This window comes from Onychostruthus taczanowskii, unplaced genomic scaffold (genome assembly GCF_017590055.1).
Source record: "Onychostruthus taczanowskii isolate IOZ18803 unplaced genomic scaffold, ASM1759005v1 scaffold18, whole genome shotgun sequence".
Classification (NCBI taxonomy): domain Eukaryota; kingdom Metazoa; phylum Chordata; class Aves; order Passeriformes; family Passeridae; genus Onychostruthus; species Onychostruthus taczanowskii.
The window spans coordinates 8,592,377-8,618,370 of NW_024499017.1; the positions used below are offsets into that span (position 1 = coordinate 8,592,377).

At 43.6% G+C, this 25,994-nt stretch overlaps 2 protein-coding genes across 2 annotated transcripts in view; one reads left to right on the plus strand and one right to left on the minus strand.

The window, feature by feature from the left end:
- Positions 1-3,559, plus strand: part of WWOX (WW domain containing oxidoreductase) — a 477,013-nt gene extending 473,454 nt beyond the window's left edge. Inside the window, exon 9 of the mRNA XM_041400541.1 lies at positions 2,360-3,559. Coding sequence (XP_041256475.1) covers positions 2,360-2,548 — 189 coding nt within the window. The 3' untranslated portion in view covers positions 2,549-3,559. The remainder of the gene's footprint in view (positions 1-2,359) is intronic.
- MAF (MAF bZIP transcription factor) overlaps positions 3,557-25,994 on the minus strand; it is a 185,028-nt gene continuing 162,590 nt past the window's right edge. Inside the window, exon 3 of the mRNA XM_041400545.1 lies at positions 3,557-3,671. The gene's annotated coding sequence lies outside the window, so the exon portion shown is untranslated. The remainder of the gene's footprint in view (positions 3,672-25,994) is intronic.

Consider the following 25,994-nt stretch of genomic DNA (forward strand, 5'->3'; position numbering starts at 1 on the left):
TACACACAGCCAAAAAGCAAATGGCACGTTGCTTACATCCAGTTCTCAGCAAAACACTGGAGGCATCGCAAGATAAAGTGCTTTGGGCTTCCAGCCACATAATCTTTTATCGCTTAAAGTAAATATCCTATGCTCACACAGGGAAAGCTATTCTCTTCTTCTGGAGTCTAGCTTGTGTCAATGCTCAAGGTATAAAGCACTGCTCTTGTGCTCTGGGGTGTTTTTCTGCCTGACGAGGATTTTGTTTAAACATCGTCAAATGCGACTCGTTTGAAAAGATAAATTGTTGTTTGGGTTGGATTTTAAACTGGCTCTGATAAACTTCCATTTTATGAATTAGCTGAATTCTATTAGAGATAGCCTGAGTTTAGCTTGGCTGGACGGATGCTTTTCAGCAATAGCTTGAGGGCTCCCGTTCTGCCTTGAGCAATTCAGTTTAATTTTACCTTTCTAATGAAAGTCCAGTTGAATTGCTTGCAAAAAACTAATAATACTCTTTAGGGACTTTGAGACATTCTAAACAGCTGAATACAGTGATCATACCTGTACTGTGGAGCTTTATAGGATAGTTGAAATGAGCATAGAAATTTTATTGTTCTCTATTAATATTATTTTTAGTAGAACTCTCTTCCATTTCTGCTACCACCTTTAAGATATTTTCTCTTTTTTTTAAAAAAAGATACTGGTTTAATAAGAGGATTACTATGTATTATATTAACTTTAAAAATATTTTGGTCTGTTGATAAATATATGACTTTCAAAATACTTAATACAGACAGTTTTGGTTTACCTTGTGATGGGAGATCATTTCTAAGTTGTGGAGTCATCATTATCAGTTTAATCCCATCTGCTGAGGAAAATGCATGTCTTGCAAACAAATATGCTCTTCTTTGTTGCTACAAAGTTGAGATGCCTCAAATAAGGTGAACTGGGGCTTTTTAAACTGCTTCCTGTCCTTGAAGGATGAGAATGCAAAGTAGAGGTCTTCTGCAGGTTGACCCCCCTAGCAGCACCCTGAGTTTCCTTGGCTGTGACAATGAAAGGCCAAAAAACAAAGGAGTGGAGGAAAATCACAAGAGATTGAAGCCTATTCTCTTATCCCATTAAATTATCTTAATGTGGCAACAACTAATTTCTCTTCATTTACTTTTTCAATTGCACTTGGCAGCCTCTTTATTCTGATTCCTATCAGCTCATAATTTGTTACCACAGAAAGGACTAAGATGTACATAAATAATCATAAGATGCCAGATAAACTCTATCGGTTTTAAATTAGTGTTGTGTTTTGCTAATGCGCTCTCACCTATTATTTTTAATTATAGTTTACAAAGCAAAATAGCTTCTTGCCCTCTCCCCAGCTGTTCTGGCACTGTGCTTTTAGTCTGTGCCAGGGAATAGCCCATCACCCATGCCAGGGTGCTTGCCCCAACCCTGTGGCCTCCATCTGCAGGTTTCTGTTGGAACAGATCTTAGGAACCCATTCTTCCTGTTTGAACATAAGTTCACTTAGTATTTAAATTTAAAAAAAAAAATTAAAAAAAAAAAAAGGAAAGGAAAAAAAAAAAAAGAGAAAGTAAGAAAAATTAAAATATCCCTTCTGATCCACAAAAGCCTCTAATCTATCCGCTCCATTTCTTAAAGCATTATAAGGCATGAGAAATGGTTGTTGCAGAACAAAACTGCACTGGAAAGCCTCGTGCCTCTGCAGAACCAGCCCTGTCTGTGCCTGCAGCAGTCAAATGCTCTCACACAGCAGCAGTGACAACTGCCTTGGACTGTTGATCCAAGATCCACGGGCAGGTTTGGCACCAATCCCAACTGCACTTTACATGATAGGTCTTAATTGGAGTGCCCAGGTTAATTTTGCACAAGAGGTTTAAAAAACCCAAACAAACCAAATCCATCTATCAGTCTGTGTTGCGGGTCAGGCTGCCCAGGCATATGGTCAATGATTTCTGTGATGCAAAGGGAAGTTTTGAGGTGCTGCTTTTAAACCTGGCTCAACCGTTCTGGTGTCAAACACCACTTGGGCAGCCCCTACCAAAAAGGGTAAAACACCTGAGCTTGGGGCTGTGGTTCAGGATTCTCTTTTTCTTCTGCTCTTAGAGGGAAGGAAAAGAAAGAAGCCCTCATTGAAGTGGTTTGTAGGTAAGTGTCCAAGAGGCAGTGCCTTCAGCAGGGCTTCAGCCTTGTCACCGGGCAGGTGACCCTGCCAGCCACGCTGCTTGCACGAGACACAGCTCCAAAGGGCTGTGCTTGAAATGACACCGACAACAATAAACTACAAAACATCTATGCATTTATATAGTTCTGCTTATTTTCTCTCTTTTAATTATTTTTTTTTTAATTTTTATTGCAGCAACAAGGAGCTGCCACGACGGTGTACTGCGCCACGGCGGCGGAGCTGGAGGGGCTGGGCGGGATGTACTTCAACAACTGCTGCCGCTGCCTGCCCTCGCAGCAGGCACAGGGCGATGCCACAGCCGCTGCCCTCTGGGAGCTGAGCGAGAGGCTGATCCAAGAACGAGCTGGCAGCCGGGCCAAATAGCAGGGAGCTCCTGGAAGGATCAAAACACGCGAGTGTGTGCACGCTCGGAAACTGCCAACACTGGAACCTGTCCAATCTTATCATCTAGAGGGTTTCCGTGTACCTCAGATACAGATTAACCGGTGTTAAATGAAATAATAGCAGTCACAACATAGTGAAAAATGTTAAGTACTAATGGGAGGTGGGGAATACTGTGGGTTAAAGGGACAATGCGGCTTCCTGGGGCTTACTTAGTCTCGGTTCTCTTTCTTTTGATTATAGCCTGTTCAAAGTGTAACCCAAAGAGGCATCTTCTGTCTTATTTTAGAAAAGCAATTCTGCAGATAATTTCTGTTGTTTTGATTAATGGATAGGTACGTAGCCCAATATGGGATTTCCTCCTTATTTTGATAATTACTGTCTGTTAGGCTTAAGGTATTGACTGGGAGATGGTGGTTGTGTTGATTCTTTTTCCCTACAAGGGTTTTATTGGGTGTGGCAAATCAAAAGATTATTGAGGAAAGAAATCTTTTCAGCCCTTGACTGTTGGCTGCGAGTACATCTGCGCTGTCTAGAAAAAGAAGGTGCAGGAAGACATCTGAACAGTAATGGTAAAGTCACAGCTAATTAAATATTTCTGTTTTGTTTTTTGTTTTTTTTTAAAGATTACAATAAAAGATATGTTGTAAACCATTCCCTAAGTACTGTCGAGTTTGCAAAGATGATGATGTCTCCTTAAGAACACACAGAGTGTAATCAGGGGTTTAAATGGTATTTCCATCAATTTCTCGGTTCACCGTTTTAAGGAGTTTTATTTCCTTGAAAGTTCACAGTTTCTCAGTTCTCCTGATACTGTATCCCATTCCAAATCTGTCTTTTCTTTTCATTTAAATTCAATAAAACAACATGCTTGCTTGAATATTGTCACCTGAAGAGAAAGTTTGTCTCATTTCTGCAAATGTCTTAGTTCCATTTTTTTTAGAAAAGAAAACTTGAGGAAAAATAAAGAGCTTCTTGTTGATGCCAAGAAAACGCTGTTTTTTTTCTTGTTTCTTTCTGAGTTCAGTTTTTGTATTTTGTGCTTTGTAGCTGTCTTCATGCCAGAAGGTTGTTCTAAGCCATCCTCAGTCCAGCATCACATTTTCTGTAGACAGAATATAAACAAATAAATAGAAGGACACATTGTTAATAGAAGTTTATTTGATCCCCTTTTTATTTCTGCTTTATTGTTAACAATCTGCCTTCCATGACTTTTTCTTTTCTGCAATCATAGTACATTGAATTAGTTGCTGAACAGAGTTAAAGCCAAGGCTTCTACCCAAGTGCAGCCTCAGCTGCTCCTTACCTGATGCCACAGTCTTTCCTAAAGCAGCAGTAAAGAATATATGGCCTTTTTTTATCCCTGCTGTGCCACCTCTGTAGCGACAGCTTCAGGAGACAACAAATCCCAAATCCTGGCCACTCATCCTCCTCGACTCTCTGCAGCCCCTTCCCCAGGGGCAGCACATCCTGCTTTGAAACATTTGGTGGAATAAAGAAATAAAAGGGGCTATTCCAGAAAGAACAACGCCTCTTTTCAGCCTTTTGCAGAGTAAAAAAAAGGTCCTTCTTGTCTCCTAGAAGTTTTCTCCAGTCTGTGCTACACAGACCAGATGCTGGTGTGGTGCAGTGTCTGAAAATTCATGGCCTGGGTTGAAGGCTTTGCAAGCCGAGGCAATGGTTACAGCCGAATTCCTTGTATTGTCTGGAGTTTAACTGGGGAGAAAAAGTGATTAACTCCTGTCACCTGTACAACAGCCCTCACGCACACATTATTTTTCCCTTTCACAGGCAGGCAGAATTACTCTGGTATGACACAGGCAGTGTAGGACTGCAGAGCTTTGCACTGGAGCTTGGCATTGCTGGGCTCAGAAGAGGCACTAATTAAGTGATGCTGGGAGCTCTGCACTCCCCTGAAGGCCTGGGCCTTCTGCTCCATTTAGGCAAACATTAATAACCTATAATGAACCCCCTGTCATTCCTTATTGCTGAAATATTGTTCTCTTCTATGAGAATTCAGTACTTAGGGATATTGTCTGCCTTCCTTCAAAGAATATCTGTGTGCTTTTCCTCTGTACCCCACTCTCTATTTTAGTGTTACAAGGGAAGAGCACTTTTAATGTTAGCATAGTTTTTGTTTTACACTAGTATGAGGTAAGCAAACCCCTAACTTCACTGAGTAGTTTGGGTTCCTCTGGTTTTTATTTCTGGTTATTATTTATTGACACCAGTGTATTGCCCTGTCTAGAATTTCACTGACATAATTTTCTCAAACGCAGATAAGATTACTTGCTCCCTGTTTCTTTCTTTCTAACTTTTTATTTCACTCTGTCATTCTCTGTTTTTCTTTTTTCCTCTCCTTCATTTTTTTCTCTCTCCATTTTCCTTTTTCCACTCTCTGTTCTCCTCTTTGTCTCTCACTCTCCGGTGTTGAGATAGCCAGTATAAAAAAAGGCTTTTTCCAAAATGAAAAAACCCCACCAAGATGTAGAGCCCTTGCTTCTATTAGAAACACTTGTGAAAATAATTTTTCTTGCAATCTCAGTTTGGTTTCAGCGCAGGAGGGATGTGCAGGGAACATTAAAAAAGGAAAAGCAATTGAAAAGAAACAGACTCCAACCCCTCCATTTTAATATCCTAGATGTGCCTAAGTCATTGGCTTTCAAATATATTTTGGTGTAAAATTTGGCACATTTACAGCTGGTCAGATTTATTTATTTGACTGGCTTACATTTTTCCAGTTGATTTACCTGAGGCAATGTCTGTGTGAATTACTCCACAATGCATTGACTCCAGTGTTCATTAAAGGTAGTTAAGTGATCCTGTGTCTAATATTAAAGCAAACCCCATTAACCTTAACTAGTATCATATCAGCAAAACAAAAAGAACTGAATAAAGCAAAATAGATCAGGTATTTATAGTTCTTGGAAAAGATCCAGCAAATTCACATCAAGCTCCTAATAGTCCTAATAAGCTCTAGCTAGTTATCCCCATGAAAAAGGAGGAGGCTGGGTTAGGGCTGTGCCTGATGCAGCCTCGGGCCCCGCAGGGCTTTGGGAAGGGGAGGTGCTGGCAGGAGATGCCGGAGCATTTCCCACCCACACGCTGCAGGGCGTTGTCCGACCCTTTCCCCCCCTGCTTTCCTTCCAAAGTCAACGTTTCCCATTTATTGGTGATTTTTTGGACCCTATATTGGTGACCCGTATCTTCAAGTCCACGCAGGTGAGCGGGCAAACTCCCTTGCTGGGATTGAGGAGCCAGAAGCTTTTAGGGGAATGGAGGTGCCTTTTCAATCATTGTCAGCTCCACTGCTGTCCACAGTTCTGCCCAGACAGCCACTGACTGCTGGGACCTCTGCTTGCCAAATCAGGTAGAGGTGAACCAGCACAAACCCATGCCAAATCTTGACTTTTATTTTTCCTTCCTGCTTTTTCTTTTGACATCTGGGAGACAAATCTCAGATATTCTCAGACCAGGTATGGCTTTTTATTAGAGGAGTCTTTCCAGCAACGCTGCAATAATTTGACTTATATCAAGGTTGAATAACTCCTTGTCAGGTGTTAAGCTCATGACCTTTCAAGCCAAACACACTTATACTAACCAGTTTACCATTGGAATGATCAATATCTTGTAAGTGAGAAAGTCTAGACAGATCTTATTTTGTCCTTTGGTATCACTTGTGGCTTTGGAATTGATCATTATATGTGGCTGGGGAAAAATTGCCTATACATTTCATGCTCTGCATTTATCTTGACAAGGTTCTCTAGGATTATATTTTCATAATCTGAATGGCAGTGGAACAGCTGCTCAGACTGTGCAAGCCCTTCTTATCGGGCTGAATTTAAGCTACGGTAATTACTCTTTCTCCTTATGTATTTCTTTTTTAAACAAGCGTGTACTATACATTAAAATGTATGGTTGGGGTGGCAGGGGGCATGCTGAGAAGCTTGGAAAATGCTGCTAAAGTGTATTTCCTTCCACACGGTAGCTGATGTGGGTTTGTATTTTATTCTAAATACAAGCCCATGTCTTGAGCATGAGTGGGCTCTGAAGCAGGGTCCCAGCCTACAGAGGGAAAATGTTGTTTTATTAACAAATATTAGAGTCGAGATTCCCTGAGACTGGAGGCAGCTTAGGAAAGCTGGAATAAGCAGTGGTAATACCCAGTAAATGCATGACTTGGAAAGAGAGTCCTGGGTGAAACCCATGCCCAGGGAAGCAGCTGAGCCATCGCCAGAACCACAGGGACCTGCACGGGCTGGTGCCAGGCTTGGGAGATGCCTGAGTGACACAGTGATGGAAGCACTGAAATACAGCAGATTGATGGGTGGCTGTTTCCTGGTGCTCTTCACTGTGGGATGGAAGAAATGGGAAAAATAGAGAGGTGTCTTGGAGAGAAAGAATGTGTGCTTTTCTCTTGAGTTTGGGGTTTTTTCCCCCCTACACTGCTAACTGTGTTATTTACTAGATGCCTTTTCTGGGCTGTGCTTTTTCTTCTCTCCCCCACCCCTGTTGCGTTTGCAGAGTACTTTCCAAGGGGTGTTTTGTGAATTAGCTTCATGCTTTAAAAGAGAAGATTGCTCTGGCAGAGAACAGCATAGTTGTTAAAGTGTCAAGGTGTTATGAATGTCCTGATGATAGAGCCCAGTTGTTATCTGCTGGGTAGTGAGGGAGGATAGCTAATGATGTGCAGCATGTAAACCGTTTGTTGCTCTAATCCATCTGTGTGGAGAGGAGTGAAAAAGAGGGGCGAAATCCTGGGAAAATTACTTGGACAGCTGGAGATAAAGTGTGTACTGATGGAGTCATCCAGAGGTAGCTGTCAACATGAGCTGTGTTTGCATATAATCCAAGCGATGCACAATGATTCCTTTTGGTACCGTTTTTTTTATGGGGGTTCATGTGTCTGTGCACAGCCCTTAATTACTACCCAGTATCTCTTACCAACTGGGCTCCAGTTTTAAGTGAGGAATGTGATTTTAATCAATTTGTGGCTGGGTAGTGGAGAGAAGTACTACAAACAGACCAAAGCAAGACATATGGATCCCTTTGGAGGACCTGAATTAAATGAGAAGCAGTCATTTTATTAATTCTGCTGTGTTTTATAGACCTTTTATATGGAACATTACCCATACAACTTCACTAGCTAATTAAAAAGGGCTCTTATCAATTTGCTGGGCAGTTGCTTATGCAGGGGGGAAAAAATAAAAAAGAGAAGAAGAAATAATATTTTTTCTTTTGAGTCCCAGAAAATCATTAACCTTAAGGGGTACAGAACAGCTCACCAAATGCCTGGTGAGACTATTTGGACTGCTTATCTTCATTCTTCTGAAAGAACTGAATATTACACAACACTTTGAGGCTGATCTGCACCGTGCCTGTTGTTCATATGGAAACCTTACACAGGCCTGGTGCAGTGCCTGCAGATATGTGAGCACAGGCTAAATTAGGGGCTTTGTACACTGGATTTCTATGATCCCTCCTGGCAAAGAAGGCACCCTTTTCCTTGGGCTGGCCTTAGCCTGTAACAGCAGCAGTTTGAGCAGCTTTGTAATGTCCTCAGCCAGGACTGAGGAGTGTGTGTGATGCTGGCAGGCGTGGAACGTGTAAGCTTTTTGCAAAGGGAGAAGAGAGAGAAGCAAGTGCAGGGGAGCCACCATCAGCACGGAACTGATGGCTTTAAAATGGACTTTGCCTTCTGCAGGGAGCCTGGGAGGAAGGGCAGGACACAAAGGGGAAGGTTGTGGAAACAGGGAATGCCTCTCTGAGCGCAGCCCTCTGTGCTGCTGCCTGTGTGCGAGAGGAAGGGCAGGACACACAGGGGAAGGTTGTGGAAACAGGGAATGAATGCCTCTCTGAGCGCAGCCCTCTGTGCTGCTGCCTGTGTGCGATGGGACGAGGCTGAAGCCATCCCAGCGCCTGAAAAGCAGCATCACAAAAATACAATCAGTAGGGACAGAGACAAGAAAAGTCTTCTAAACCCCTTGCACCTCCACAAACCCCTACTTTACGCGGCGTATTGGATTTTACAAGCACGGGGTCTGCTGGGAGCTGTCTGCCGAGCGCACGGTTAGCAGTGATTGAACGCCAGCGTTTTTAGCATTTTGACTTAAATCCAGTGTAAACTTGTAAGTGAACTGCTGGCCTGGGCTGGGTCTCTGGTGGACAGCAGTCAGCCATGCATCACAGGCCGTGCAGCCACCGAGTGCCTGGACGGTGGCTGCGGGTCACAGCTCAAAGCAAGCCTGAAATTTCACTTCAATGGATCCTGAATTACCTCTCATCCCAGGGAAAGCTTTATTTCTCTGCCTCTCTTTCCTCCCAGCATTGAGCCGGCATGGCTGGAGAAGAGAGGAGAAAGGGAGCCGGTACCGAGACCATCTCAAATGTACCTGGACTACAAACAAACCAGTATTTTCCTTCCAGCAAAGCTGTCCCTTTAATCTTTATGAGCAGGAGAAATTCATGCATTACAGAGGCACAAAAATGAGAAGGGAAAGGCGGGTGGGAATAGTTGCATTAGAATTAAGCCCTGTTTTTAATATGACACCTGTCAGACTTATTGTTAAAAATATGGAGAAAGGCTCCCTTCAGAAATAATAACATTGCAGCAGGGTTAGTTACACACAGTGAGTCCTGTCAACAGCCGCAATTAGAAGCTGTTTACCACCGAGCGGAGCAGCGGCAGCAGCGGGGCTGCGCGGACCCTCCGCACCCGGGGCTCACGGAGAATCCTCCCTTGCAGCCGGGACGGGAGATCCTTCCCCGCAATCACACCGCTTTCCTAATCACACTATCACCCAGGCAGGGATTAAGTGCTGCTTTGCAGTCAGCGGTGTCACCGGGTTTAGGCTGTCGGGCAATTAAAGGGTCAATTTACGGCGGGTTGGAGGCTGGGGGTGAAGGGCAGGGGACCGGGGATGTCTGGCAAGGAGAGCCCCTGATAAACAAGAGCTGTCAGAGAGCCCTGCCCTGCAGGGGCGACTCTTTCTGTCGGCTGGCTATTAAAAGCCATCCCTTGCCCTTCCATCGCCGTCCCCTCCTCGCCCGCTGCCGGCTGCACCAGCACCGCCACCCAGCCCAGACCGCAGAATTAATTCCATTTATGCCCTCAGCCAGATTTCAAAGTGAGGCTCTGGAGACACGGGAGAAATTAATTTATTAAAAAGCAATAGCTTGATAATGCACATGATGATAGAATAAATGAATCTGTTCAATATCTTATAAAACAGTTGGCAATCACATAATAGAGCGTTCATTGTCAATTTAGTGGCTTGTCTCATTATACTCTGCAAATAGTAGTAAAATGGTGTATTATTCATGAACCAACATGCTTTAATTACTTTTAGTGCACATTTATTTTTTCAAATGTAATATGAGTTAGATTCAGCCATAACTGTAACTCAGCTGATGAATCTTGAAGCAGTAACACAAACTGGAAGAGAAATTTTATGAGCACAGGAATTGGTTTCTGGGAGTTTGTAGCGTTTCTATATGCTATGAAAGCAGTCCTAAAATACCAGCCTCAGATGGCCCAAATTTGGCCCAAATTTGGATTTTAGCTGAGAACACTTTAGTAAATACAAATTATTAATTGATAATGCAATCAGATGTAATTTCAAGTTTCATCATTTGCTGGTTGTTGGTTTTTTGGGTATATTTTTATTTTTTGCTACTATAAAGCAACCCCCCGTATCTAATACAGTTTATTTGTTGGCTTTACATAGAGAAATTGTCTTGTTAACACTCTCTCCCTTCTTGGCTTCTCACACACACTTTTCACCAGCTTAATTTGCTATGAAGGTCTCATACACATGCAGGCAAGGTCAGTGAAAGTCCACTGCTCATTTCAATTAAAATGTTTGCAAGGATTTATACATAATAAACTGATCTTGCCTATAATAATGGGTTTCCTTAAGTCGGTCTTGCTGCTACTAAGTATAATGTTGCAGCACACTGTTGATTTCTATGTACATAGAAAAAAGAGCACAGTAAAATAAGATGACTTGAAAATGCAATTAAAGTGTAAATCTTTTCACCCATTAACATTTAGGGTCCATTAGATTGCTTTGTCTTTTACAATATTAAATGCTAAAATGTTTTGCTTTTATTCTGTAACAGTATATTCTAGTTCTATTTATAATACAAATGTAATTTAGCTCCCAATAAATCTTGGCTTTAATTGGTTATTAAGTATGTGCTACTCTGTCATAAATTTAATCCACAGAATTTCTTTTTTCCCCCCCCCGCTATTCATCTCCCTGGCTTTGTATTCTGGGGTTAGGAATAGGGTTTGGGGACATCATCAACATTTAGCCCATGTGAGCATCTCCCCCAGAAATGTGGACTGGGGTCACTGCCTGCAGTCTGAGCCCTTCAGGAGGTGCTGTGGGGCATGGAGGGGATCAAGTGCTCCAGGCTGGGCTCACACGGGGGCTTTGTGTGCCTCTGCCCAAAGGGAAATGCTCTTGCAAGGTGTTTGCTCTCTCCTCAGGGACCTGAGGTGCGAGCTGCTGGCTCTGCTGTGGGGTCTGACTCTCCCAGGCAAGAGATGGAGCTGTGGCCAGTGCTGGAGCTTTGGCCCTAATAGATGTTGTAGAGGGTATAAATCAGGGCTGAATTTCGCTCTTTTGCCCTTGATGTTATCTTCTGCCTTGAAAGGTGTCCAAACTATGGCTGCACAATTATGACTCTTTTCCTCAGGCCTCAGTAAGCACAATTTAGACTAGTTTTTATTGGTCACTGAGGATGAGTTTCTAAGGTTTTTTAGATTCAAGAACTGGGGTAATAGCATTGTGAGGGCATGGCCCAGTTTCCTTTGTAATCCTGATTTCAGTTCCCACTAGTAACCTGAAGCCATGACTGTTTAATCCTTAATTCCTGCCACAATTAACATCTCATATTCAGGAGTACTTCTCTGTGATTTGGAAGGAAATCTGTCCCCAGCTAGGTCAGCCCTAGCTGGTCTCTTTACTAAGTGGGAAGGGATCCTTTTCAGCTCGAGTCAAACACAGTAACACCTCATTTAATGGTGCAATAGAGCAGAGAATCTGTTCACTGGATGCAGTAGGAATCAACATCCTTGCAATTAGAGCTAGTGAGGAATGCAGGCACACAAACTCATAAGCTACTAATGAACTATTTGAGCAATTCTACAGGTATTTATATAAGGCTGAGACAGCATCCTCCGCTGAAGAGCTCCCCCCACCTCCCACGTATTCCCAAGGAGGCTTTAACTGAAGTGAAATTTCTTTATGTAAATACAGGCAATGCAGAGAGTCCCACGTGCTCTGCCACTGCCTCTGCACTCGTGGCTTTGGTTTGAGCTGGTGGACAAACAGGGCTGCTCTTTGCTACGTGTCAGTGCCCACAAGGTCAGTCTGCTTCCCCTCACCAACATTTTCACACTCGTGAATGCATCATCACACCATGGCATGTGAACCAGAGGACAGCTTTTTTTAATCCCCTTTTCAGCACCTTTCCTTCCAGAACCATCCTGCCTGGTTCACACTTATCCTGGATTTCCCACCTTCATTAGCACAAGTAAAGGCTGAATTCTGTCCATTCCCCTGTTGGATAATCTCAAAGACCACCTCAGCTGAGTGTGTTATCACCCTCCCTGGGTCATAGCAGGCAGTTTCCAGGGCAAACCCCTCTTCACCCAGAGCCAAAGCACATCAGGCAGCATCCATGGGTGGCTGTGGTACAGCAGGAAACCCTAAGGCAGTATTTCCCCTGGTCCTTCCCCAGGTCAGCAGAGCAAGAGGTGAGGACAAAGCTGTGGGTTACACCACCACTTCCCTGACCTGGTGCCCAGATATTCTTGGCAGCAACTCTCTATGAACTATTGCCTTCCTCTCATCTGTTCCTGCTCTGTACGAGGCTGGCAAACCCCACCAAAAGTCAAAACAAAGCTGGTGACCTGTTTGTTGAAGTATAAAAAGAGCTGAAGAGCCCAAAAGCAGCTAAAAATGCCATTGCACAGACTGGTGCTCACACTCAAGCCCTGAAGAGCCATTGGAAGGCACCAACCTTGCTCATCCCACAGCTCCTGCACCTCTGGAATGAGTGATAAGGAAAGCTCAGCAGGGCTTAGAACTTTATATAAGTCACTACAAGAGCTTATTATTTCACTGTGCAAATTGCATATGGAGCACTTCAAATGGGCAGACTATAACAAACAGGGAAAATAACTACAGCAATTTGTCTTCAAAATAAATCAGGGAGTAAAAAACCCATCAATGATGATCAATTGAACTGCACTTCAAACTTTCACTGGCAAATTGGTCAGTCAGTCAGCTAAATATTTGTTTTATGTCCATGAACAAGTAGAAATTACAAAAAAATTATAAGAATTTTTTTTTTCCAGAGCACAAGCCAATCTTTTCCTCACTGGTCTTATTGGCTTAATAATCCATATATTTACTGCACTTAGAATGAAATACAACAGTTCCATCTGAATAAGCTGATTACTTTTAATTTCCTAATTTTTATATCAGTCCTCTGGTTTGGCACCTTACAATAGTCAAATATTTTCTCAACAGCAGATCAGTTGTTCAATGGATGCCCTTACTCCTGAATGTGAAATTAATGGCATCTTTTGCATAGATCAATGTTCCCAGAGACAGTCCATGAACATGTGGCTATACATGTGTAAATACATCTTTACATATATCTCACACATATATAAAATGCAGACAGAAAGTCCTATAAAATGCCAACCATTTGAAAAATAATTTTTCTGGGTTTGTTGATTTCCATAACTTAAGAATCAATGACTTTAGCTTTCTAGATTTTGGAAATATGAATGTATCTGTAAAAGACAGTAGATGAAATGAACAGGCAAAAACTGCATCATGTTAGAAACTGCCACTGTTGCTTTAAAATGTTGACTGAACTTACAAGAATATCTTCCAGCCCTCCTTAAAATTAGTTCTTGGCTCCTGTTAACATTTGATATACTTTCCCTGATGACCCTGAATGCGTCTGGAGGTCAGTGCTCCAGAGTTCCTGGCTATCTTTATTGTCCCTAACTTGCTTTCTCTCCAAGACTCTTCCTCCTTGCCAAGAAAAATATTTCTAGTTGTTGTATCTTCAGCAGTTCTCTCTATCAATGCGTAACAGATGGATTTTCTGCTGAAAAGCAGGACCAAGGGCTTTTGCTGCCTGACCACGGGCTGGGTGTGTGTGCTGAAGCTACTACAGACCAGGAGGGGAAAAAGGGCTGCAGAAAATAGGAGAGCATCTTAAAACTGTTCATGACAAGGGTTTGCAAGGTGTTTTAATAGAGGAACCATGCAGGTAAACATTTACACTTGAAAAACCTCTCACCCTGTGGGATACAGAGAGTGTTTGGTTAGGTGAATTTTGTGTTTGAGTTTTGCAGGCACTGCTGAGCCCCTTCCTCACATTTCCCACCAGCAGCAGAACCTGAACTCCAACAGAGGCTCTCTTGCCCTTGCTTGCTCTTGAAATGTCACTCCTGGACACCTATGGCTGCAATCTCATTCAACCTGGCTCTTAAAGGCCATGGTGCCACCTCCTTTCCCTGGGGAGGGGACTCTGTTTAACAGGGCAGACCCCAGGACACGCCACTGACCACCAGCTGCTTCCTTCCCTCCTCCTGTCACTGCCTCCAAAGCTGCCACTTACCTCTAAACCCCAGCATATGCCATCAATGACCCTCTCATATTCATTGATCTTCCTGAGCACATCAACCTGTCTCTCTAAATCTGCACTCTGATTTTTCAAGTAATAGAAAGAATCCCTCTGGATAACCACATAATCATCTCCTTTTGGCTCCTGGTCAGGCTGCCTCGCTCTTTCTTGCTCTCTCTCTCTTTTTCTGAATGAGGAAGGTGATAAAAATGCTGCCTTCCCATTTCAGTCTTCTGCAAGGCTTCCTGGGTGCCCCACCAGACTCTCTGCTTCCAGCTCTTTGAAGATGAATGAGTAATATTCCTCTGTGTTTCTATTATCTGCAAACTACCAATTAAACAGAACCAGCAGCCAGAGATAAAAGTAAAGCCTTGGCAAAATCCGCAGCAGAAAGGACACAAAAAGCTCAGGATATTTTCACATGTGCAACTACTGGAAAGTTTGAGATGCAGAGTGGAAGGCAGGGGGCAATGCCAGGTATCACCATCCCTGTCAGGGCTCAGATACCCATGAAATAACTCTGTAATTGCTGTGGGACTACAACCTAATTATCATATAATTATATAATTATATGTAGCTATTTATATGAGGGGAAGAGATCAAATTTAGTACATTACCATAAATTCACAAATCAGGAGCTTTATTTTAAAATCTTTGACTGCGTGGCCTTTCATCTTTGAACTGTTTGGTAACTTCAAGCATCATTACCCCAGAATGTGTCAGAATGTGCAATTAGTGTGAGTACAATTACAAACAGTCTGATACTTGTATTGTGTTTAATACAACAGGCCTGTGAATTTGTATGCTCTGAATAATAATGAAATCTAGGTTTAATTATTGATCTTTAAAACATTATTTTAATATCCTGATACTGATGCAGCTAAATATCAAGCAGTGTAAATATAACATGAAACTGTACAGCTATTAGGCTAAAATGGGATATTATCCATCCAACTTTGCTTTTTCCATTGCACCTATCAGAGTAGCATATAAGTGATATGATTTATTTATTTTATTTGGAGTTATGTAATAATAAAAAGACTCCTGCACAAGGCTCAGTAATCCCTGCCACACCCTTAATGGAGCAGTGTGATCCCAGCCACATTAGTCCAATCCTTTCTGCAGGAATTCAGCCAAGGAATCACCTCCCAGGATGACTTCCCACCCCTTGGCTGAGCAGGGGGCAGCCAATGCTCTCTCCAAACCAGACACCTTTTGCAGCAGGGCTGGGAGATGCTCAAGAGAGGGATATTTCTGCCCCAGACCAGTGCCCACCCTTGGAGGGGTTGCTGGCAGCCCCCTCCCCTTGCCCCAACAGCAGGGGCTGGGCACTGCAGCTCAACACAGCAAAGGGCTCATGGATGATCCAGACTTCAGATCCAGCCTCCAGATTGCGAAGGAGTGAGGTGCAGGACTGCAAACCATCTGCTGACAGTGCAGAGCAAAGTGCTTCAGCCTGTGCTGAACCATGGGCACGCGAGGGCTGGCTCTGACTGGGGTTATTCACGTGCTGAGCACGTGGGAAGATGCTTCTCCAGGTTACTGCCACAGTGTTCATCCTGGTCTTACACTGAATTGGGTGGGTAAGTGGATGCCTTGATTTTTATCTCTTTGTCTAGGTATAAAATTATCATTAACTCCTTTTTTCTCCTTTTTTTTTTTTTTTTAGTTTTTTTTGGGTTTTGTTTGTTTGTTTGTTTGTTTTGTTTTTTGGGCTTTTTTTTGTCTTTGTATTTTGCTGTTTGCCACAGCCAGCAAGATAACTGTACCGAAAACTTCTCCTCAAGTGAACTGAAATGGAAATAACATCTGTCTATCTACAAAAATCAATTTAGAAACCACCTATATATTTTTGGGCTCAGACAATGGGTATTTCCAAAGCCGTGCCTTCTAAAACTGTTTGAATGTAAAAAGAAGAAAAAAAATAATAATACCTGGATGTGAGCTATCATCCATCAATCAGGAAAACTCACTCAGGCTCAGATGCATGAGCCAAAATGAACTTCAGATGGAAATGGATAGGAGACAGGCTATGTTGCCTGATTTGCTTGGGTTACTTCATTATTAATCTCTTTGCTTCCATTTATTTTAATGATCATAGCCAAGAAAATTTCATTTATGAAGACCACTTTTCTTTTTTTAAGAGCTGTTTTACGTGTGGTTGGCTGCTCTCTATTTTGTCACGAGTGCCAAGAGCAGGGCTGCTGTCTTTAAAACTGCTCCAATTATATCTAAAATGTGTTGGTGCCTTGACCTGCAGAGAGGGCTGGGCCTTGGCCCCACAGTGTTTGCATTCAGGAGCCCAGTGCAGGGTCCCTGATCACACACCCCTCCCTCAAGGGGGTTTTCTCTAGCAGACAGTGAAAAACTCTGAGATGGAGAAGGGAAAAATTAAAAAAAAAAATTAAAAGAAGAGATGCTAATGGGTCTGGCCTGCATGTCTGGGGTAGAGGATGAGAGAGATTTTCTCCAAACTCGCTTTGTCTCTGCTCTTGCTGCTCCTCCAGCACAGCCACCACCTTCCCCTGCTCTCCTGTCCTGTCCCCCCCAAAACAAAACCCAGGCAGCCAAGTGGGTTTTCCTAAATGAGATACACCTAATTAGTAGCTAGTTGTATACTTGCTGATCACACAGTTTTTCAGCTCTTTGTTTATAACCCAGCATATGCATCCGCAGAGCATTTTTACAAGTAAAATGTACACATTTCATTAAAAGTACTGTCTTTGCTGCTTCCATAGCTTTGTTCTATAAAAGAGTCTTGTAGGAGAGTTGTTTATTCCCTCAGCCCAAAGGAAAAGAAAAAAATCTCTTCCATTATGATATTAATGCAATTTCAACTAATTAATGAATCATTTTCCAGAGCTATATTTATAAATCAAACCTGGTGATGAAGTCCTCATTCCTGCCAGTTCACCTGGGTCCTGTGCTTCTCACTTTGCAGTCACACAAGCTGAATGCCCACAGAAAGGGAAGGTAAATTCTGCTTAGAGTCACACCACAATTCACTAGCATGACCAGGATTAGATCCCTGGAGTTTTTTGTCCCAGTCTCTTACTTCAAATGCCAGAAATACTTCACTACAGCAGCAATATTTTCAGGTCTTGCAGGGTTCTGATGCATGCAGATATCTCTGTCCAACTGCAGCTCTGTGTGTCTTCAGAGTCTGCAAAAATGGGAATACATAAACATTGCTAATGCCTCTCTGAGAGGTAGGGGGTACTTGCACTTTGTTATACCTGCCCTCAAATTTGGTAGCTCAAGTTTAGAAATTTAGAATCTTTTCTTTCTCTAACCTGGCAGATCCTACTACTTTCCACAGCTGTAAAATCTGTTCAATCCCTTGAGGATAACTGCTGAAGCACCATCTGACAAATCCATACCTTGCCCAGGAAGAAAGACCAGACACGTGCTGGGTGCAATGCAATGGCTGGTCTGAATAAAGGTGATTTAAAGGAGACAGGTGACAGTCCCCACACTGCCACTGCAATGGCTGGAGGCACCAAACCTCCTCTTGTGAGCTCTCATTCACCCAAGGCATCAAAAAGCCTCTTCACATAAATGGAGCAGGTTATGCTTCCCCCCATGACCTTGTGCTCAGGGTGCTCTGCAACCAGAGCAAAAGAAAAGGGAAAATGTTGTCAATTCAGTGCAAACTGGGTTAGGGAAAGGAAATAGCAACAAGTTACACTTCTGTACAGTTTTATAATTTATGGCTATAAAATTCGGGGTAAAAAGATGCTTGTAGAGACAGAAGGGTGAGTTTCTTTAAACAGCAAAATCTGGAGGAATTGTATCAGTGTAATTCATCTCAGCCCACTCGTGGAGAATTATGTTGATGTGCTGCCCCTCCCTTCCAGGGCACCATGGGCAGGATTTGGGCAGCTGTGGGAGCTCCTGCTGAGGAAACCCCTGGAGCCCTTGTGGTCACAAAGCCCTCGTGGTGGGGGCAGCCATGCCTGACCTGGGGAAGTAAGTAAAAAAAGTTTGGTTCTGGGAACTGTTGCAATGCAGAGGGAATTGGTGGGGCAGGACTCATCAGCAATGGGAATTTTCTGCCTTTGGGGACAGAGGGCTCCTCTCATCTTGCTGGAATGAAAAGGAAGAAGCAGATTTATGGCTGGTTGTTGAAAGGCACAAAAGAGCTCTTGCAGGGAGAAGCAGGACAGGAGAGGTAGCACAGCGATGGATCACTGCGTGCAGGACAAAGGAGAGGGCCAACATGTGGCTGAAACAGCTAAGGTGAAGAATAAATACAATTTATTACATGCTTCAGCCATTAGTTTTTCAGCTGATCATGTGGCTGTTATACCTACATGTCTGCATGTCTGCATGGATAAAGGAGATGCTGAAGCTTTGGCCAAATTCTAAATTATAAAAAAATCAAGACTTGGTAATGTTTCAATTATGGTATTGCTGAATGATTTAGTTACTTTACAGACTGGTCTTTTTTTCTTTTTTTCTTCTTTTGTACTACTTAACACCCCCACTCCTTTTTTGTTGTTGTTGTTGTTGTTTTCCTGGGTGTATTATGGGTTTGGCAGATCCTTGCAACAGCCTGCCTAGCATACCTCACATACACTGCACAGTCTTACAACACAAGATTTACAAGCTCCCAGAAAGGGAGAGGCTCACTTAAGAACAGGCCATTGCACACAAACATCAGGAAAAGCTGGTGGAAGAGGAGAAATAGATTGTTTTAAGTATTGCTAAGCACCATCCGTGATTATGAAGGAAGTGCCTACAAGCTGCAGCTGAAATTGCAGCTCCACCATTTGGTGCTCAGTTTTGTAGATTTTAACTGAGCGTTAACAATCATTGTGTAATTGAACACCTCATTCAGTTCATTAGCTGATGGCTGTGCAGCACTGTCAATGTGCAAAGTGCAAGGCAGGTACTAAGTATTGTAATTATTTGTTTTCTCAGCATTTAAACCCTTTTGAATCCTGACTGCTGAAGATGGAAGCAGTTTGCTTTGAATGGGGATGTTGAGCACAGATATGACCACAAGAGGAGAGCCACATGTGGCCCAGACTGTCATTTCTCACTTGCTGGCCAACATGGTTGGGGCTCTTTGCCCTCCTCTAAGAGAAAGGACTGCAACTCTTGCCTGGTACTGCTTATCCACTCCTCCTCCTGGCAGTTTTCTAGTTGGAAATCCCAGTTAACAGCTCTGATTTTGCACTCCCCTGCTCACATCTGTGTCTCCTGTGGTAGGAGCTCATGTTTATTGCAGCATGACCTTCCTGGACCTCTCCCACTGAGTGCTTTGGTAGCTGAGACCTTGAAGAAGCTCAAAGCAGGAGGAGAAGTCAAGGTGGGCCAGCTGGTGGGAGGATACTGGGTACAAGAGAAAAGTTTATCCAACCTGGGCTGGAGCCTGTCCTGTGAGCAGCTGAGCATCTCGTTGAACACAGAGGAAGTCACATTTCCCTCCTGGAAATGCCACTGCTGCTCTTCTTGTCCTGTCATTCATTCCCCACATACACCTGCAAGTGCAGTGGGAAGGTGTGAAATCTCTGCCCTGCTCTTCTCCAGATCTGCTTGGTACAGATCAGAGCTTCAAAGGCTTCAGCTGTAGGAGGCTGATGTTTGAGTCATTTTTGAGGCCCTGATTGTCAAAGCTGGAAACTCCTCTCTGCCATGTCCCCAGTGCATGGCTGGTGCTCACCCTGCACCTCAGAACACCTCAGATCAGTGCCAGGTCAGCCTGGTGCTGATGGTGTTACCTGATGGCCATTCCCCTTTGCAGGGAGCATCCAAAATATGCAGATCTTGGAGTTTTCCCCTATGTCTTTTTTAAACTTAGACACTGACCCACAGAGTGCTAATTAGCTAGATTCAAAACCAAGCTTAAAAAATGATAATGAGTTTACTGATTATCAGGTATGAAAATAAGGTCAGTCAGAAACATATCAGTGCTTTAATTAAGCTTCACTGAACGAGATGGAATGACTATTAATGACTCCTGTTTTTGCTAAACTTCCCTTCTGTGGCCTGTTACTTCAAGGTAGGGACTGTCCCCGTTTGTCACACTTCCGCTTATGTAAATTGCCTGAGCCAGACAAGATCTTGCCCATCTAAAAAGCTCATCAGGATAGAGGGAAGGCAATATGTAAGTTCCTAGTGCCTGTGGACAGACCTGCTTCTTATCTTAGGCAAACTATTGTCAGTCAGTAGCATGTCTTTGGTTTTGTACCTTCTGCAGACTGGTTTACTTTCCATACACAATGTCTTGTTCCAGGTGGCTTATTTGTGTTTTTGCCCAGGCTGCAACTATCATTGTCTGACTGATATTTGGGCAGGCAAATTTAAGAAACTGCAAGAGTTCATCCAGTCTGGCTCTGGATTACTGACTGGCCATGTGCAAGTCCCTGGGAGGGTGTGGAAGGAGGAAGAACAAGGAACAGTGCTTTTCCTCAAAAGGATGGGCATCAAAAACACTGCATCTAACCTCCTGAATTAATTTCATCTATTCATTTTTGAACTTTTACATACTTTTGACACATGACTGGCTGATTTTATTTTTTTTTTTACAGGAACCCAACATATACATCAGGAATAAACCAAATGAGTTTGAGGGTTTTGTTTCGCTTTGCTTTCAGTTCCTCTCCTAATTACTCTGTGGATCCAGTGGAAGATCTGGCAGATCTTGGTTTTCCTCTAAGCTTAGAGGCAGGGGCAGGATGAGAGGGAATGGATTCAAACTGAAAGAAAGGTTTAGATTAGATATTAAGAAAAAATTCTTTGCTGTGAGGATGGGGAGACGCTGGCACAGGTTGTCCAGGGAAGCTGTGGCTGTCACATCCCTGGAAGTGCTCCAGGCCAGGCTGGATGGAGCCCTGAGTAACCTGGCCTAGTGAAAGGTGTGTATATGAAAGTAGCCTATGTTTGAGGGGTTGGAAAGAGATGATCTTTAAGGTCCCTTTTAACTCAAACTCTATGGTTCTGTAAAAAGAAGAACTCATGGAGAACCAAGCCCTCTGCCCAGTGTTGCCACTGCACCATCCCTGGCTATCTTCTAACTCAAACTATTCTAAGGTTCTGTGAAAAGGAGAGCTCCTGGAAAACCAAGCCCTCTGCCCAGTGTTGCCACTGCACCATCCCTGGCTATTTCTAAGTGTCTGACATTTGTCCTGCCTTCTGCCTTTTGCTGAGAGTGTCTTTCATGATGACACACCAGCAATCTGTAACTTGCCACACTGGCAAAGCCCTGTGCCCTCCCTGCAAATGCAAGGCAGAAGCAGCTGGCTCAGACCTCCAGCTCAGAGGTCACTGTTTGGGAATTGACTGACATGTATGGTTTAAGGAGCTGTGCATGCTATGCCAGATCGACACAGCAGGGGTATTTTGGTGGTGCTGTGGCATTTTGCAGCTGCTTTCCTGCTCTGTGTGGTCATTCTCAAGAGACAATGCCCCTGTGGAGGGTGGAACCAGCCAAGCCCAGCTCCCTGGCCCTGGGGACACGAGGCCGGAGCCCACCAGGGACACCCTGCCCATTGCCACCTGCAAAGGTGGTGCTGAGCTCTGAGAAATGGCAGAGATGTCTCAAACTGGGCACAAAAAGTAAATGGAAACTTTTGACCTTCACTGCTCTGTGCCTCATTTCCTCATCTCTACAGGCTTCCTCCTCTTGCAGAATGTGAAATGTGCTCAGTAGTGGCAGTGGAGCCCATGTGCGATGGGGAGAGGGCAGGGCAGGAAAGGAAGCACATCATGGAGGGAGCATTGCAGCATCTGAAGCCTTTCTATGTCAGGTCTGTGCCTACTTGTTGAGGGATAAAGCTGAAAAAAAGTGTTGAGTGTGCCCTGCCTGAAATACAGAACCTGTGACTGGTGATGATGCAAACTGACCCACAGAGGAAAGACAATTTACAGTCCTGCAAGAAAAAAAGCTGAGGCATTTAAGCCCTTCAGTTTTCAACACTGATGTTCTTTTAAAATATTTCCTTTTGGGTTTTTTATCAGTTCAGATATTCTATCATACATACATCCCCCAGACAGAAGACTTTGGCTTTGCAGTTCTTGCATGCAATCCACAAAGTTTTCACAACTTGTAGCATTTTTATTTTATTGAAAATAAGGTATAGTGATTGTACATTCTTTACAAGTTACCAAAGAATGGGAGAGCCCATCCTTTGGTAGCTTAACCCATGGGAGAGCAGTTTCTTTATTAAAAACCTTCTTGTTTTTATTGTGAACTTGCCTACCTTTCCTTTGTCAGCCAAACCAAAGGGTATTAGATCTCCTGGAATAGGTGAGCATGCACAGGGTAACCTTTCCAAAGGATGGGACTGAGCCTATGAAGTGTTAAGTGCCTTCAAGGTCCACTAAAATCAATGGGATTGAAGAATGCCATACCCTTGAAGGGCTGAGCCCCAAGGGATGACTTCTTCTGGGATACACTGATTCTGAAGACAGGCAAAATAAAATATTTAAAGCAGCCTGACAGGCACAGGCTAAATTCTTTTCCTTTTGTGCTGAAACATAATTTTTTTAATATGCCCCGAGCATGCTGTGAAAGCAATCTTCCTACATGTTTCCTTAGTGGGGAGTGTTTGCTCTCTGTGCTCATCAGTCACAAAATCTGTGACTGATATGGCCCCAAAGCATCAGGAAAGTTTAGGTTCTACAATACAGCATTTTTTAAAAATAAGACATAATTGTTTGTGGGAGAAGAGTCTATCAAGTACCTAAGTTGGGAAAGGGTTACTGCAGGGACATACATCAGCAGTATGTACTTCACATTCTTAGTCCATTGGTTTCTACAGCAGTTCTTGTTCACAGTAATGTGAGGCAGTTAATATGGGATCTGAACACCACTGGACTGATAAGCCTTCATACTGACTTGCAAAAGTAATTTTCAGTAATCTTTGAGGGGAAAAATTGCATTTAGTGGGAAAAAAAAAAAAAGAAAAAAAAAAGGCTAAGCCATTCGTGCATCCTATTTTATTGAGTATGCAAGTAATAGACTATGCAGAAATTGAACTTTTGATCCATTAGGCTGTGCACAGGGACGAGCCACTGCTGTGTTACTGTCAGAAAGTTACGCTTCCAAATAGAAAAGTTTCACAGCATTTTTCCAGAATCTTGTTTGAAAATGAGATGCCAATATTACTGTTAAAATTCAAACTTCCATCAGAAAGGATTGGAACAATGTTCCCAACCCAAGGCTCTGCTTTCATGTATCACGCTCCCACTGCTGCAATTAGTCATTCCCAAACCAACATTTTTTTGGGGCTGTTGTGCAAGGCAGTGGTAACATCCTTTCCTAAAGGTTTAATGAACACAACTATCTGTGTCTGTTTTGCTCCAATGATTGCTTCATACCCTGAGCCAGCCAGGCAAAATAGATAACTCCCAAACCATTTTAATTTGCTTGACACAAAGATGGTTCAGTTCCCAGCCAGGACTAATCACCATATATTTCCTCTAAATCCCCAGCAATCACGAGTCCAGTACAACCACACATGAGTATTTGGTGCTGTTAATTGCCACAGCCTCTCACCAAACAAGAGTTTCTCAGATTTGGAAAGATCATGGTGAGTACTTTCCTTTTGCTAGAGGAAACCCCATCAAGAGAGATAGGAGAGAACCTCATTGGTTTTGTGTGTGTGCTGAAATCAGGGCTTTCAGAGAGCTTCAGCTGCATTGCCCAAAGCATCACAGGCCAGAAGGACAGATTGATGAGGTAAATTACACAGCTCAACACCCAACTGGTAGGTAGCTACCACCCAATATATTCTACAGACCCAAGCTGATGGGCTTTGTGGACATTTCATGAGGAGGGCAAGATCCCTGAGGAAGGGGTCACCAGAAAACATTGAAAAGGGGCCAAAATGCTGTGTTGAAGAAGGCTGAGAGCTTCTGTATTTGAAATGGCAGGGGTGTGAGCTCCCCAGCATCCCTGCAGAGCCAGAGTCCCTCTCTGGGCAGTGCCCATTCCCAGGTGACTTCCCACCAACCTCACTGCTCCAAAAGCAGCCAGGAGGCTCTTTTATGTCTCACAGCCATGAGCCCAGGGCAGGAGAGAACTGGTGCAAAGTCCTCACCACGATGCACCTCACCTGCCCCCAGCACAGGAGGTTTCCCCCTCTTCAGCTTCTCCCCACACAGGAGAATGATGTTTGGAACCTCATCCCTGAGCTGTGGCTGCAGCCCCAGGGCACTGAGGACTTTTTGTTATTATTTTTGGCATTTATGTCTAAACACTCCAGATTCATGAGCCCGGTAGTGCAACTGTAATAACAGCAATGCCTGAATCTCTTTAAAACCTACCAAGGGGCAGGAGTTGAGGAGGATAGTAAGGGAGGGAGTGGTTGGCAGGACTGGAGGGGGCTTGGGAAGGAAGGAGGCTGTGGTGGTAAGTGCCAAGGCTCAGGGCAGGAGCATCCTGGAGGGACCATGGCTCTTCACCAGAGAAATACAATCTAAGACGTGGGCCACAGCTGCAGGGATTGCACCCACTGTAGCAAACACCAACCTGAATGGATCTGAAACACACAGAAAGCCCTGGCTTTGCATATTTGAAATAAATCATTATTCAGGCTTTCCAGCTCCCAGTCTCTCAGATTTCTACTCAACGAAAAACCTTTGCATTAATCCCCCTCCTCCATGATTATGCAGTATTGCTTAGGGTAAAGGAAGTTTCCTTGCTCTTTTCTAAATATAAATTTCTGTGGTTAGAAAATTAGAGAAATGACACGGCCGACCTTCCTAAATGTGAAGAGCTTCTTTGGGGAAGCACACAAGTCATCTGCTGCAGCAGCCTCTTATCACTTTGCGGTAGGTGATTGCAAAATGCCTCACTTACCCAGAGTCACACTGGATTTAAATTGAGCCAGACAAGGGAACCACAAAAAGGGCTTGTGGGCATCTGGGCTGCTAAAAGCATGGGGCCTGGCACTGGAGCTCTGTTAGTTAAAACAGCAATTTGTCATGGAAAAAGGAGTGGAGTAGCCTGCAATGCCAATGTCATGTGTGGTTTTCCAAGCACGAGGCTTTGTGATGAAGAAAACACTCAGTGACCATTTTAAACTCAGCAGCCACTCCCGGTACAGCAGGAGTTACTGCAGTGTCAGACTTTCCATTAATGCCTCTGTTTTTGCAGGGGCTGTGAAAATATGCTTGAGGCAAAAACTTGTGATTCAGCAGCTCAGCTGAAGAGTTAACTTTTCTTTTTATACGCATCCATTTTCAGAGTAACGATTTATAATAATATTCATTCAGATCTATATATGGTTCTGCTGTGGTGGTAGAGGGAGCTGAGGAGGGAGCTGTGCAAAGCCTTGTGCCCAGCTGCCTGGAATTTCTGTCAAAGAGAGGCCAGGCAAGAGGTTTCGGGTCTTCACATGGCTGGTGTAAGAACTAAGCATCCTCAGGGCCAGGGACACTGTTACCTAGGGGAAAAGAGGCCAAACATGGGCTCCTTTTCTGCCTAAATGACAGCCTAAAAAAGGATAAAAAGGATAAAAGGAGAAGAGCCTTCATGAGGAGTCAAGGCATTCTCTCTTTTTGCCCACCTGCCTACATCCAATGCCTGCTGTCTTCATGCATGTAGGAGAGGGACAAAAAAATGGCTAAAATAATTTCCCCAACAGATTTCTCTCCTAGTTTGCACTGCCTGTTTTTTCTGCAGTTGCCATCCCTAACTCTAAGAAGGAGCCCTTCAGGCAGAGCCATGCCAAAACTCTCCATAATAAACCTTTGGAGGTAAATGGGGAGCGTTGAAGTGTGAGATCACACAAAGGACCAGCTCTTGGCCTTGCAATAT